Below are 13,345 nucleotides of genomic sequence, written 5' to 3'. Positions count from 1 at the left end.
TTTTTTTGTTTTTGTTTTTGGTTGATAGTGGGGCTTGAACTCTGGGCTTGGACACGGTCCCTCATCTCTTCAGCTCAAGGCAAGCACTCTACCCGTTTTCTAGTGGTTTATTGGAGATAAGTTTCACAGACTTTCCTGCTTGGGCTGGTTTTGAACCGTGATTCTCAGATCTCAGCCTCCTGAGTAGCTAGGATTACAGGCGTGAGCCACCGGCGCCCAGCTTGAGGCCCTGGGTTTTATTCCTCAGCACCACATAAGGAGAAAAAGCCAAAAGTGGTGCTATGGCTCAAGTGGTAGAGCGCTAGCCTTGAGCTGAAGAGCTGAGGGACAGCGCCCAGGCCCAGAGCTCAGGCTCCATGACTGACAAAAAAAAAAAAGATGGAAAGAAAAGAAAAAGTAACATCAAAATGAGACACATTTATGTATATTGCCTTTGTTCCTATTTTTATGCTTTTCTTCAAAGTGACTAGCATTTTTTACTTTCAAGAATAAAAGGAACATGGGAATGAATATGTTTCCTACTACTTCAGTAAGTCATAGTGACAGTACAACTTTCTTTTTTTTTGTGTGTGTGGGGGGGGTTGGTCGTGGGGCTTAAACTCTGGGCCTGGGTGCTGTCCCTGAGCTCTTCAGTTCAAGGTGAGCTCTCTACCAATTGAGCCACAGCACCACTTCTGGTTTTTTGGTAGTCAACTGGAGACTCACGTACTTCCTGCCCGGGCTGGCTTTGAACTGTGATCCTCAGTTCTCAGCCTCCCTAGTAGCTAGGATTACAGGTGTGAGCCATTGGCGCCCAGCTAACCCTTTTTCTTAAATAGTATAATATCCAGAAAATATTTACAGGCTTTCCCCCACTTGCTTACATACATGCATCACTCCTCCCAGTTATGATTGTCACCTCACATATAAAGCCCTCAAAAGTTAGGAAAATGTGCCTGCAGTAGTGAAGGACTATCATTTTGCTATAGGTTTTAAAACTCTGAGCTATAATCACAATTCTCAGCCTAGTCTGTCGCTATCCAGAGACAGTAATACTTCAGATAGAAAGCACTGACTTCAGAAAAGTATATACATCAAAGCAACAGATACACAAGCACACTGGAAAAGCCTGAGACTGACTTGGAAAAGGTATAATCAAGTATAAAAACTGGTGCAGTTTTCTAAAATTTGGTGCAATTTCTAGAAGTCAGCAGTTTTATTTCTGTACCAATTATTTAGCAATTACTCAAGTTTTACAAAAACGCTAGTAAGATACTTCTGAATTCTAAGTAACATTTTCAATAGCACTTTTCTTCAAGAGCAAGAAATCAGCAGGAAACTCCCTAGCAATTATCTAAAAATACAACAAAGATTTCAAGTAAAACAAAACTGAGTGGTAAATTAATATAACTTAAGTGAAAATAACTTACATGTTTTCATTCATTACTCACAAACTTACAACTGTTCCAAAGTTAGGAACATCAAAGCTCTTGCATTTAAATTCTTATGAAAAAACTCACTTCACCTGTAAATCTGCCTTGCCTCTGCCAAGATTTTTGGTTTTTTTGCCTTCAATTACTCACCAACTGCATCTGGATTTACCGGTCTGGAGACATCAGCTTGCCCCATGATTATACTCTCTTAGATGTATCTCACGACAACAAACTGTCCCGGACGAAAGCAAACTTCTCTTAAAAGATAAATCCACATAAGGAGGGTACCAGCAATTCTCTCTCAGTGTCACTGCCAAACGTCAGGAAATGACATGAGGTCAGTTAATCTCCTGGAATTTCTGTTTCCCTGTATCCTGGCCTGGGCACTTGTGATCCTTACAAATATGTCTTCACGCTGGTTCTCTTCACACAGGAATGCCTGTCATTCCAGAGAGCACACAGTGTAGAGCGAGTGCGGAAGGGGAGGAGACTGCCAACCACATTCTAGCTGCTGAGCGCCCGCCCAACAGCCCACACCCCCCTTTTCCTGACATTGAGCTTGTCTGAAACTCCAAGTACAGAGAAAGGAAGCCTGCTCAAGAGTATACCAAAGAATTTGTAAATTTAATCATAAAATCTCCATTAGTGTGGGTGAGAAGTTGCTACTTATTGGCAGGGGTGGGGGGAGTCCATTCAAAAGGCTTATTTTAGATACAAGCTTCTAGAGTTTCACTGTGATTTGGACTATTTGTTACCCCCTCAATCATCATCCACATCTGAAATATACATATATGTATATATATATATATATATATATATATATATATACATATATATGTACAGTACACACACACACACACACACACAAGTCTTCATCTTCTATGAATGTCCAGAATGAGGGCTCAGCCCCCAAGTCTCAAGTCTAAAGTGTAAGTAGAAAACTGGGTCTTTTCTACCCCCCATCTCAAACTTCTAAAAAGGGTAAGAAGTGAAGGTTATATTGATCACCATTGGCCCACGTTCATCAAGCATACTGTGTAATGAAACCTCCACAAAATTTCAAAATGTCTTTAGAAAGCTGAACACACAGGTTCAGGAGGCTGGTCTAGAGAAGGTGTAGAAGCCCCGAGGCTCCTTCTAGACCTCACCCAGCTCTTCATCTCTTATATTCATTGATATCCTTTGTAATATCCATGTATGTGTGTACAAGTGCACAAACATGTGCTATTACTGGGCTTGAACTTCAGGGCTTCATGCTCTCCTTGGCTTTTTTGCTCAAAGTTGAAGTGAATTTGGAGCCCACTTATACCATACTCCACTTCCAGCTTTTTCCTAGTTTTTTTTTTTTTTTTTTTGTCGGTCGTGAGGCTTGAACTCTGGGCCTGGGCGCTGTCCCTCAGCTCTTCAGCTCAAGGCGAGCGCTCTACCACTTGAGCTACAGTGCCACTTCTGGTTTTCTGGTGGTTTACTGGAGATAGGAGTCTCACGGTCTCTCCTGCCCGGGCTGGCTTTGAACCGTGATCCTCAGATCTCAGCCTCCTGAGTAGCTAGGATTACAGGCGTGAGCCACCAGAGCCTGGCTTTTCCTAGTTATTTAGAAATGAGAGTCTTACCAATCTTTCTGCTTGGAGTAGGTTCAAACTTCGGATTCTCAGATCTCAACCTCCAGAATGGCAAGGATTATAGGCATGAGTGCCAGGTTTACAAAATCCTTTGTAATAAACTAGTAAACCTAAGAGTTTTCTTGCATCCTGAGAGTGCTCCAGCAAATAAACAGAACCCTACAAAAAGGTTGTAGGAACTCTGATTTTCGGTTGTTTCAACAGAAGCACTGTCCAAAGAACCTGCAGCTTATCTTAATCCATATCTAAGATTAAGGAGTCTGGAGATTTAGTGTCTGTGGAGGTCCTTGGCTAGTTTCCAGACAGCTGGTTGTTTTTGTTTTGTTATTGTTGTTGCTTTAATTGTTCCTTTCACTTGGTGGAAACACCTAGAGAGCTCTCTTAGGTGTGTTTTTTTGGGAGTAGAATGGGGTGGGGAATGGGTCTCTCTGTGAAGCCCAGCCTGACTTTAAACTCTGTAATTGTCCTCTCTCCTTCACTCAAATTCTAGGATTACAGGCATGTACACTGTGCTAAGCTTCTGAGACCTTTCTGTAAGGCACCAATCACCCTAATGTGGGCTCACTCTAGTGACCTAACAGTCTTTAGCCACGTACCCTGGAGTATTTCACTAACACGTGAAGGTAAAAGAGGAAACAATTTTGAGCATAATATTAAAAAGTTTTATACTTTTTTCATGAACTTAACCATCACCACAGCTTGTTCTGCATTATGACCATGTATCATTTACTCTGTTTTCAGGTAAGAAAATGAGGGCTACTGAAGAACGCAGGGACAGCGCCCAAGCCCAGAGTCCAAGCCCCATGACCAACCAAAAAAGAAAAAAGAAAAAAAAGAAAGAAAGAAAAGAAAATGAGGGCTAGCTGCACAGGTGCCGGTGGCTCACACCTGTAATCCTAATCAATCAGGAGCCTGAGATCTGAGGATCGCTGTTCAAATCTCTTATCTCCAATTAACCACCAGAAAACTGGAAGTGGCACTGTGGCTCAAAAGTGATAGACCCCTCACCTTGAGCTGAAGAGCTGAGGGTCACCGCCCAGGCCCAGAGTTCAAGCCCCATGACCAACAATAACAACAACAACAACAAAGATTTCAAATGGCTAAAAAAAAAAAAAAAAAAAAAAACCGATAAGGGAACTCTACAAGAAAATGAAACAAGAGTATATTCAAGGAACTAGAAAAGAATTAGTGATCGTTAAAAAAAAAAAAAAAGAAACAAAAGAGAAATGGAAAGGGAAGTTTCACTTTAAATTCACAGGAAGATAGCCATCTCTTATTAGTAGCTAATAAGAGATATTCTCTCGCTGGTCACCGGTGGCTCATGCCTGTAATCCGAGCTACTCAGGAGGCTGAGATCTGAGGATCACGGTTCAAAGCCAGCCTGGGCAGTAAAATCCATGAGACTCTTATCTCCAATAAAACCACTAGAAAACCGGAAGTGGCGCTGTGGCTCAAGTGGTAGAGCGCTCACCTTGAGCTGAAGAGCACAGGGACAGCGCCCAAGCCCAGAGTTCAAGCCCCATGACTGATCCAAAAAAACAAAAAAAACAAAACAACCTGTTAACCAGAGCCTCATTTTATTGAACACTGCCTTGGAAGAGGAATGGAGTTGAGAATCCTCATCAGGTATAAGCAAATAATTTCATAATTAATTTTCTACCTATCTAACTCTATCTATCTATCTATCTATCTATCTATCTATCTATCTATCTATCTATCTATCTATATTTTGTTGTTGTTGTTGCCATTCCTATAGCTTGAACTCAGGGCCCTGGCACTGTCCCCAAGCTTTTTTTTTTTTGGGTCCGGTCGTGGGGCCTGAACTCTGGGCTTGGGCGCTGTCCCTCAGCTCTTCAGCTCAAGGCTAGCGCTCTACCACTTGAGCCACAGGGCCACTTCCGGCTATTTTCTTTTTGCTTATGTGGTGCTGAGGAATCGAACCCACGGCCTCAGGCATGCAAGGCAAGCGCTCTACCACTGAGCCACCTTCCCAGCCCCGTGTCCCCAAGCTTCTTTTATTCAAAACAAGCACTCTACCACTTGAGCCACAGCACCACTTCTGGCTTTTTCTGTTTATGTGGCATTGAGGAATCAAACCCACGCTTCATGCATGCTAGGCAAGCACTCTACCACTAAGCCACATTCCCAGCCCCTCTATCTATCTTTCTAGCTGTGGGTATTGTTAAAAGCAAGCTTTTGCTTGTCCTAGGTTCAATAGTTAGCATCTCTTTGCAGACCCAGGGCCTCAGCTGCACATGTCAGGCAAATGTTCAACCACTGAACTACACTGTTAGCTTTGCCTAAGCAATATACTTTTTTTTTTGGTTGGTAGTGGGGCTTGAATCTCTGGGCCTGGGCACTGTACTTCAGTTGTTCAGCTCAAGGCAAATGCTCTACTACTTGAACCATGGCATAACTTCCGGTTTCCTGGTGGTTAACTGGAGATAAGAATCTCACTGGCTGGGAAGGTAGCTCAGTGGTAGAGTGCTTGCCTTGCATGCATGAGACCCAGGGTTCGATTCCTCAGTACCACATAAGCAGAAAAAGCCGGAAGTGGTGCTGTGGCTCAAGTAGTAGAGCACTAGCCTTGAGTTGAAGAGCTGAGGGACAGCGCCCAGGCCCAGAGTTCAGTCCCACGACCGACAAAAAAAAAAAAAAAAAAGAATCTCACGGACTTTCTGGCCCAGGCTGACTTCAAACTGTGATCTTCAGATCTCAGCCTCCTGAGTAGCTTGGATCACAGGCACCTGGCCTAAGCAATATTTTGTTCCTTAGATTTAACACTCAAATAAAACAGCAACAAAACTCCAAATAATAATTACAAAATTCCCTGACCATATTTTTTCGTTAAAAACTCCAAACATTCTAAACTTTTAGCAACATTTATAATTCCTAAACATTGTTAGCAAAGCATATTAAGCCTGGCACTGGTAGCTCACACCTGTAATCCTAGCTACTCTGATGGCTGAGATCTGAGGATTACGGTTCAAAGCCAGTCCGTACAGGAAAGTAAGTTAGACTCTTATTTCCAGTTAACGATCAGAAAACCAGAAGTGGCACTGTGGCTCAAGTGGTAGAGTGCTTGCCTTGAGCTGAAGAGCTGAGGGACAGCACCAAGGCCCAGAGTTCAATTCCCACCACAGACAAAAAAATAAATAAATAAAAAGCATATTATACAGCAACATGACAGCATACTTACATGCCTTATGTTTTCAATAAATATGCTTTAATTTAAATGTGCTTTTGTGCTTTAGTACCAATATAAACTAAATTACCTAGGAGAGTAAACTCTAGCTATTTTAACTATATTGCAATTCAACATGCCTCTTATTATTTATGGCCATCTTTGGGATGTAAGCTCTAGGAAAAGATCACCAAAAGGAATGTTCAGATCACACAAATATGTATCAAGTAATAGACTAATTTTTAACTTCTGTATAAATGGTGGGGAGAGAACTTCCTTTTCTTCACTATCTGATTTTTTCTAATCTAGCATAGCTGGCTCTGGATAGTTTATTGGCAATATCATCCTACAAGTAACTGTGCCTCAAACACCACATTAGAAAGCCTTCCTAGCCTTTGGGAACTCTTTATTTATTTATTTATTTTGGTCGGTCATGGGGCCTGAACTCTGGGCCTGGGCACTGTCCCTCAGCTCTTCAGTTCAAGGCTAGTGCTCTACCACTTGAGCCACAGTCCCCCTTCCGGCTTTTTCTGCTTATATGGTGCTGAGGACTCCAACCAGGGGCTTCATGCATGCAAGGCAAGCACTCTACCACTGAGCCACCTTCCCAACCCCTCTTTGGGAACTCTTTACAATCTCATCTATTTGTGTAAATTGTTCCCTTGGCCTGGAATTTCTTTCCCTGATCTATCTGGGGAAGTCTTTCTCATCTTTTAAGAAATGGCCTCAGCCGGGCGCCGGTGGCTCACACCTGTAATTCTAGCTACTCAGGAGGATGAGATCTGAGGATCGAGGTTCAAAGCTAGCCCAGGCAGGAAAGTTCGTGAGAGTCCTATCTCCAATAAACCACTAGAAAACCCGAAGTAATGCTATGGCTCAAGTGGTAGAACGAGCGCCTTGAGCTGAAGAGCTGAGGGACAGCGCCCAAGCCCAGAGTTCAAGCCCCACGACCAGGAAAAAAAAAGGCCTCAAACAGAATTCCAATAAAAATTTTCTGAATCCTGATTATGTGCCTAGCATTGTGCTGGTGCTCAAAAAAAGTTTTTGCCTTTAAGTTGCTTATAAAGAGGACCTACTGTAGAGTACAATGAGTATGTAAGCACTAAGCAAGCATATTGATGGGGTAAATGTAGCTAGAGTCACCCACAACAATCAGAAAAACAACAATCATCAGAAGAAACTATTGGAGAGGTATCTGACTCAGTATGATGGTGCATACCTGTAAACAGAGCACTGGGGAAGTAGATCCAAGAGGATTTTGAGTTCCAGGTCAGGCTGGGCTACATAGCATAAAAAAAAAAAAAAATCCAGCCAAACAAAGAATAAGTGACCCTTTTTTTTTTTTTTGGAGGGGGGCGGGTGAGAGTCGGTCATGGGGCTTGAACTCTGGGCCTGGGCGCTGTCCCTCAGATATTCAGCTCAAGACTAGTGCTCCACCACTTGAGCCACAGCGGCAATTCCGGTTTTCTGAGTGGTTTATTGGAAATAAGAGTCTCACAGACTTTCCTGCCTGGGCTGGCTTTGAATCTGGAACCTCAGATCTCAGCCTCCTGAGTACAGGCATGAGCCCCTGGTGCCCAGCAGAATAAGTGATCTTTTTTTTTTTTTATTTGGGTCGGGTCGTGGGGCCTGAACTCTGGGCCTGGGTGCTGTCTCTCAGCTCTTCAGCTCAAGGCTAGCGCTCTACCACTTGAGCCACAGCGCCAGTTCCAGCTTTTTTCTTTCTGCTTATGTGGTGCTGAGGAATCGAACCCAGGGCCTCAGGCATGCAAGGCCAGAGCTCTACCACTGAGCCACCTTCCCAGCCCCAGAGTAAGTGATCTTAACTATGGTCTTGAAGGACATACCACCTCAAACTACAATGATCTTTACACTTCTCCATTAGGCTAAATTTCTTCATGGGCAGAGAATGTAATTGATTATGCTTCACACAACTTGGTACAAAGTGCAAATGCAGCAGTATTATACAAGGAAGAAACAGCATTCTTTAATTTGAAGCTCTGCTTGTGGAATCTAGCAGCAAAAGGCAATTAACACACCAAGCATGGTGGTACATACCTATAATCCTTAGAGTTGGAAAGTTAAAGCAGAAGAATCAGTAGTTCAAGGCAGCAGGATTACATAAGACGACCATCTCAAACAAAACTAAATTAAAGGAAATGAAACAAAACAAGACAAAGTAATTAAGGTAAAGAATGCTAGTATTGGAGACTAGAAGAAATGTGGAACTATGGACTATTCTATCATTTGAAAACTCCTGAGTAGTGCCATGGAACTTATGTGGGGAAAAATGGAATGTTCATGACAGTTTTGGAGAATTTACTCCTTTACATATTTGTCTTTTTTTTTTGTCGGTCCATGGGGCCTGAAATCTGGGCCTGGGCGCTGTCCCTCAGCTCTTCAGCTCAAGGCTAGCACTCTACCACTTGAGCCACAGCGCCATTTCTAGCTTTTTCTGCTTATGTAGTGCTGAGGAACTGAACCCAGGGCCTCATGCATGCAAGGCAAGCACTCTACCACTGAGCCACCTTCCAACCCATTGTCATTTGTAAATTTGTCATTTGTCTCCTTGTTTGAATGTTCACATAAATGCTCATATACCACTACTGTTGGGCTTAAGATTCTCCATAGAGTGCATTTATGAACTAGCCTGAAAATGGGCTGGAAGAGACAAGGACAAGAGCACTGAAATCACCAGATACTCAACCACCTACTCCTACCACATATGACAGTAGTTTCTCTACAAGTTCACTAGACGCGGAAAAAAAAAAAAAAAAACTAATGAATTGTGCCATTCAAGATCAAACTCTGTAACTTCCCAACTTCCCTGTGATGCTCGTACTTTGAACAAGCAGCATATGGTGCTGGGAAGGTGGCTCAGTGGTAGAGCACTTGCCTTGCATGAATGAGGCCCTGGGTTCGATTCCTCAGCACCACATAAAAAGAAAGCTGGAAGTGACACTGTGGCTCAAGTGGTAGAGCGTTAGCCTTGAGCTGAAGAGCTGAGGGACAGCGCCCAGGCCCAGAGTTAGGCCCCACAACCAGACCCAAAAAAAAAAAAAAAAAAGAACAGGCAGCATAATTTTACTAATAGAAAACAGAACTTTCTCATTTACTAATGAAGTAATTTGGGAAACCTTACCTTACAAAAATCGCAGTTTAGGGGGCTGGGAAGGTGGCTCAGTGGTAGAGCGCTTGCCTTGCATGCATGAGGTCCTGGGTTCAATTCCTCAGCACCACATAAGCAAAAAGAAAAAAAGCCAGAAGTAGCGCTGTGGCTCAAGTGGTAGAGGGCTAGCCTTGAGCTGAAGAGCTGAGGGACAGTGCCCAGGCCCAGAGTTCAGGCCCCATGAGCAGACCCAAAAAACAAACAAACAAAAATCTCAGTTTATACACCCATCAAATGGGAATCCCTCAGACTTTTCTGCCAAGCTGGTTTTAAACAAATCCTGTAGGTCTTGGCCTTCTGAGTAGCTAGGATTACAGGCATGAACCACCAGTGCTTGGCTATATGTAGTACATTTTAATCATGGTAGAGAATTAAAGATTAGAAAATGTGCTGCTTGGTTCTCAAATATCAGTGAGCACTGGTTAATACTATAGCTTCTAGCCAAATGTGATTTTTTTTTTTTTTTTGAGACAAGGTTTTGCTATGTATCCTGGGGTGGCCTCAAATTTAAGAGTATCCTGGGGGGCTGGGAAGGTGGCTGGCTCAGTGGTAGAGCACTTGCCTTGCATGCCTGAGGCCCTAGGTTCGATTCCTCAGCACCACATAAGCAAAAAGAAAAAAGCCGGAAGTGGCGCTGTGGCTCAAGAGGTAGAGTGCTAGCCTTCAGCTGAAGAGCTGAGGGACAGCGCCCAGGCCCAGAGTTCAGGCCCCACAACCAGACCCCAAAAAAAAAAGAGTATCCTAGGGCTGGGAAGATGGCTCAGTGGTAGAGCGCTTGCCTTGCATGCATGAGGCCCTGGGTTGGATTCCTCAGCACCACATAAGCAGAAGGAAAAAAGCTGGAAGTGGCGCTGTGGTTCAAGTGGTAGAACGCTAGCCTTGAGCTGAAGAGCTGAGGGACAGCACCCAGGCCCAGAGTTCAGGTCCCATGACCAGACACCCCCCCAAAAAAAATAGTATCCTAGGGGGCTGGGAAAGTGGCTCAGTGGTAGAGTGCTTGCCTCACATGCATGAGGCCCTGGATTCGATTTCTCCTCAGTACCACATAAGCAGAAAAGGCCGGAAGTGGCGCTGTGGCTCAAGTGGTAGAGCTCTAGCCTTGGGCTGAAGAGCTGAGGGACAGCACTCAGGCCCAGAATTCAAGCTCCAGGACCAACCACAACAACAACAAAAAGAGTATCTTACTTCAGCTTCCCAAGTGCTAGCATGATAGGTGTGTACCTCATGACTGGCTTACATTTACACTAATTAAAATAAAAGCCAATTCAAAAGTTTCTCTGAGCTAGGCGCAAGTGGCCCACTCCTGTAATCCAAGCTACTCAGGAGGCTGAGATTTGAGGATCTTGGCAGGAAAATCCCTGAGACTCTTATCTCCAATTTACCACTAGAAAACTGGAAGTGGTGCTATGGCTCAAGTGGTAGAGGGCTTGCCTTGAGCTGAAGAGCTCAGGGACAGCGCCCAGGCCCACCCAGAGTTCAAGCCCCAGGACCAACAATAACAACAAAAAAAAAAGTTTATCAATTGTACTTACCGCATTTGCAAATGCTCAGAAGCCAAACAAGGCTACTACTACACTGAAGAATGCAAATACAGAACATTTCTGTCAGTACAGAAAGTTCTTCTGGACATGCTGAACTAAAAGATTTTTACAGCACACTCAGAAAATTTCCAATAATCACAAGAGTATGTCCAAGACATAATGGCACATTTTACCAGCACACAGTGTCTATCTTTCATTGAACCAACTACTATGGAGAGTACTCTCTGAAGGAATCTTGACAGTTTTAAAAAGATTTTTTTCAGTTACGAACAATTCATTTGTACTCATAATGGTTATAGTCATTCGTAGCAACTAAATTACAACATTCAGGTAAAGTCCCTGAATATCAGTAACAATTTAAAGCCTAAGGAACCAAGCAAGAATGGTTCTTTTCATCTAATTGGAAAATTAACAACTTTCATCCACTGGACATCATTTGATATTCTTTTTTTTTTTTGGGGGGGGGGGGAGGGGGGGTCCGGTCGTGGGCCTGAACTCTACCATTTGAGCCACAGCACCACTTCCGGCTTTTTTTTTTCCCTGCTTATGTGCTGCTGAGGAATTGAACCCAGGGCCTCATGCATGCAAGGCAAGCGCTCTACCACTGAGCCACCTTCCCAGCCCTGGGTTTTTTGTTTTTTTTTTAACTGTATTTTTTTTTTTTGTCTTTTCTTTTTTGGTACTGGGGATCGAACCCAGGACGTTGCACTTGCTAGGTAAGCGCTTTGCCACTGAGCTACATCCCAGCCCTCATTTGATATTTTTTGTACTTTACTTTTCTTTCTTCTTGGTAATGGTTCTAGGGTTTTGTTTGTTGTTTGTTTGTTTTTTTTGGTCGTGGGGCTTGAACTTTGGGCCTGGGCACTATCCCTCAGCTCTTCAGCTCAAGGCTAGCGCTCTACCACTTGAGCCAAAGTGCCACTTGCAGCTTTTTCTGCTTATGTGGTGCTGAGGAATCGAACTCAGGGTCTCATGCTTGCAAAACAAGCACTCTACCACTGAGACACCTTACCAGCCCCTGGTTCTAGGGCTTAAACTGAGGGCCTGGTGCTGTCCCTGAGCTTTTGTGCTAAAGGCCAGTGCTGTATCACTTGAACCATAAGCTCCACTTCCAGTTTTTCATGGTTAACTGAGATTACAGTCTCAGTAACATTTCTGCCTGGGCTGACTTCAAACCACAATCCTCAGAGCTCGACCTCCTTAGTAGCTAAGATTACAAGGCATGAGCCACCAACACCTGGCTGCTTTCTTTTCTTTCCTTTTCTTCCCAGTTCTCCCTCTCCCTCTTTCCCTGCCCCTTCTCTCCCCTCCCTTCTCCTTCCCTCTTCCTTTCCCTTTCTCCCTTCCCTTCCCTTTCTTCCCTCCCTTCTTTTTGTGTGCCAGTACAGGGCTTGAACTCAATTGGCTTTCTTGCTGATGGCTAGATCCCTATCACTTAAGCCATACCTCCAAATCCAGGTTTTTGCTGGTTAACTGGAGGTAAGAGTCTCTTGGATTTACCTGTCCAGGTGGCTTCAAACTGCAATATTCACATCTCAGCCTCCAGAGTAGTTAGCAATGTAAGTTGTGAGACACCGGTACCAGGCTAAAATATTACATTTTCTTTTTCTTTCTTTTTTTTTTTTTTGTCGGTAATGGAGTTTAAACTCTGGGCTTGAGCACTGTCCCTCAGCTGTTCAGCTCAAGACTAGCACTCTACCACTTGAGCCACAGCACCACTTCTAGTTTTCTGGTGGTTTATTAGAGATAAGAGTCTCACGGACTTGGGGCAGGGGGAGGATGGAAAGGGATGGGAAGGGGAAACAAAGGAGGAGGCTACAATGCTTGATAAGAAATGTACTCATTATCTTGCCCGTGTAATTGTAACCCCTCTGTACAGTATTTTCACAATAAAAAATAAAAAAAAAAAAAAAGAGTCTCACAGACTTTCATTCCCAGGCTGGCTTTGAACCGAAATCCTCAGATCTCAGCCTCCTGAGTAGCTAGATTACAGGCATGAGCCACCAGTGCCTGGCTTTTTTTTTTTTTTCTTTCTTTTTTTTGACAGTCTTGGGGCTTGAACTCTGGGTCTGGGTGCTTTTGTCATTAAGGCTAGTGCTCTACCACTTGAGCTACAGCTCCACTTTTGGCTTTTTTGGTAGTTTTTTAGTGGAGATATAAGTGTCTCAGGCTGCTGCCCAGGCTGGCTTGGAACCATGATCCTCAGATCTCACCCTCTTGAGTAGCTAGGATTACAAGCATGGGCCACCAAAACCCAGCTAAAATACTATTTTTACATGAAGAGAATATAGATGATTTGTAGTTAAAGTAAACATTAAGAAGCCATAGTTTATTTGTATGTGTGTCTGTGAGTATGCCAGTCCTGGGAGTCTCACAGACTTTCCTGACTGGCTTCGAACCTCAATCCTCAAGATCTC

At 43.6% G+C, this 13,345-nt stretch overlaps 1 protein-coding gene across 4 annotated transcripts in view; it reads right to left on the bottom strand.

The window, feature by feature from the left end:
• The window catches only part of Phactr4 (phosphatase and actin regulator 4), an 87,872-nt gene that overhangs the window by 47,796 nt on the left and 26,731 nt on the right, over positions 1-13,345 (bottom strand). The window contains exon 1 of one of the 4 annotated variants that reach the window (XM_042688660.1): positions 8,277-8,353. The exons of 2 other annotated variants lie outside the window; for them this stretch is intronic. Coding sequence is in view for 1 of the 2 variants with exons in the window: in XM_042688658.1 (XP_042544592.1) it covers positions 1,563-1,608 (46 nt within the window). In the remaining variant the exon portion in view is untranslated. Of the gene's footprint in view, positions 1-1,562; positions 1,826-8,276; positions 8,354-13,345 lie in introns of those variants that run through there. One more of the 4 variants, XM_042688658.1, reaches the window with a different exon arrangement.

Source organism: Dipodomys spectabilis, unplaced genomic scaffold, assembly GCF_019054845.1.
Source record: "Dipodomys spectabilis isolate Male_0828 unplaced genomic scaffold, ASM1905484v1 ptg000118l, whole genome shotgun sequence".
In the NCBI taxonomy this organism is placed as follows: domain Eukaryota; kingdom Metazoa; phylum Chordata; class Mammalia; order Rodentia; family Heteromyidae; genus Dipodomys; species Dipodomys spectabilis.
Note: the sequence above shows the minus strand (reverse complement) of the source record. Positions and strands in the feature narration are given on the sequence as shown.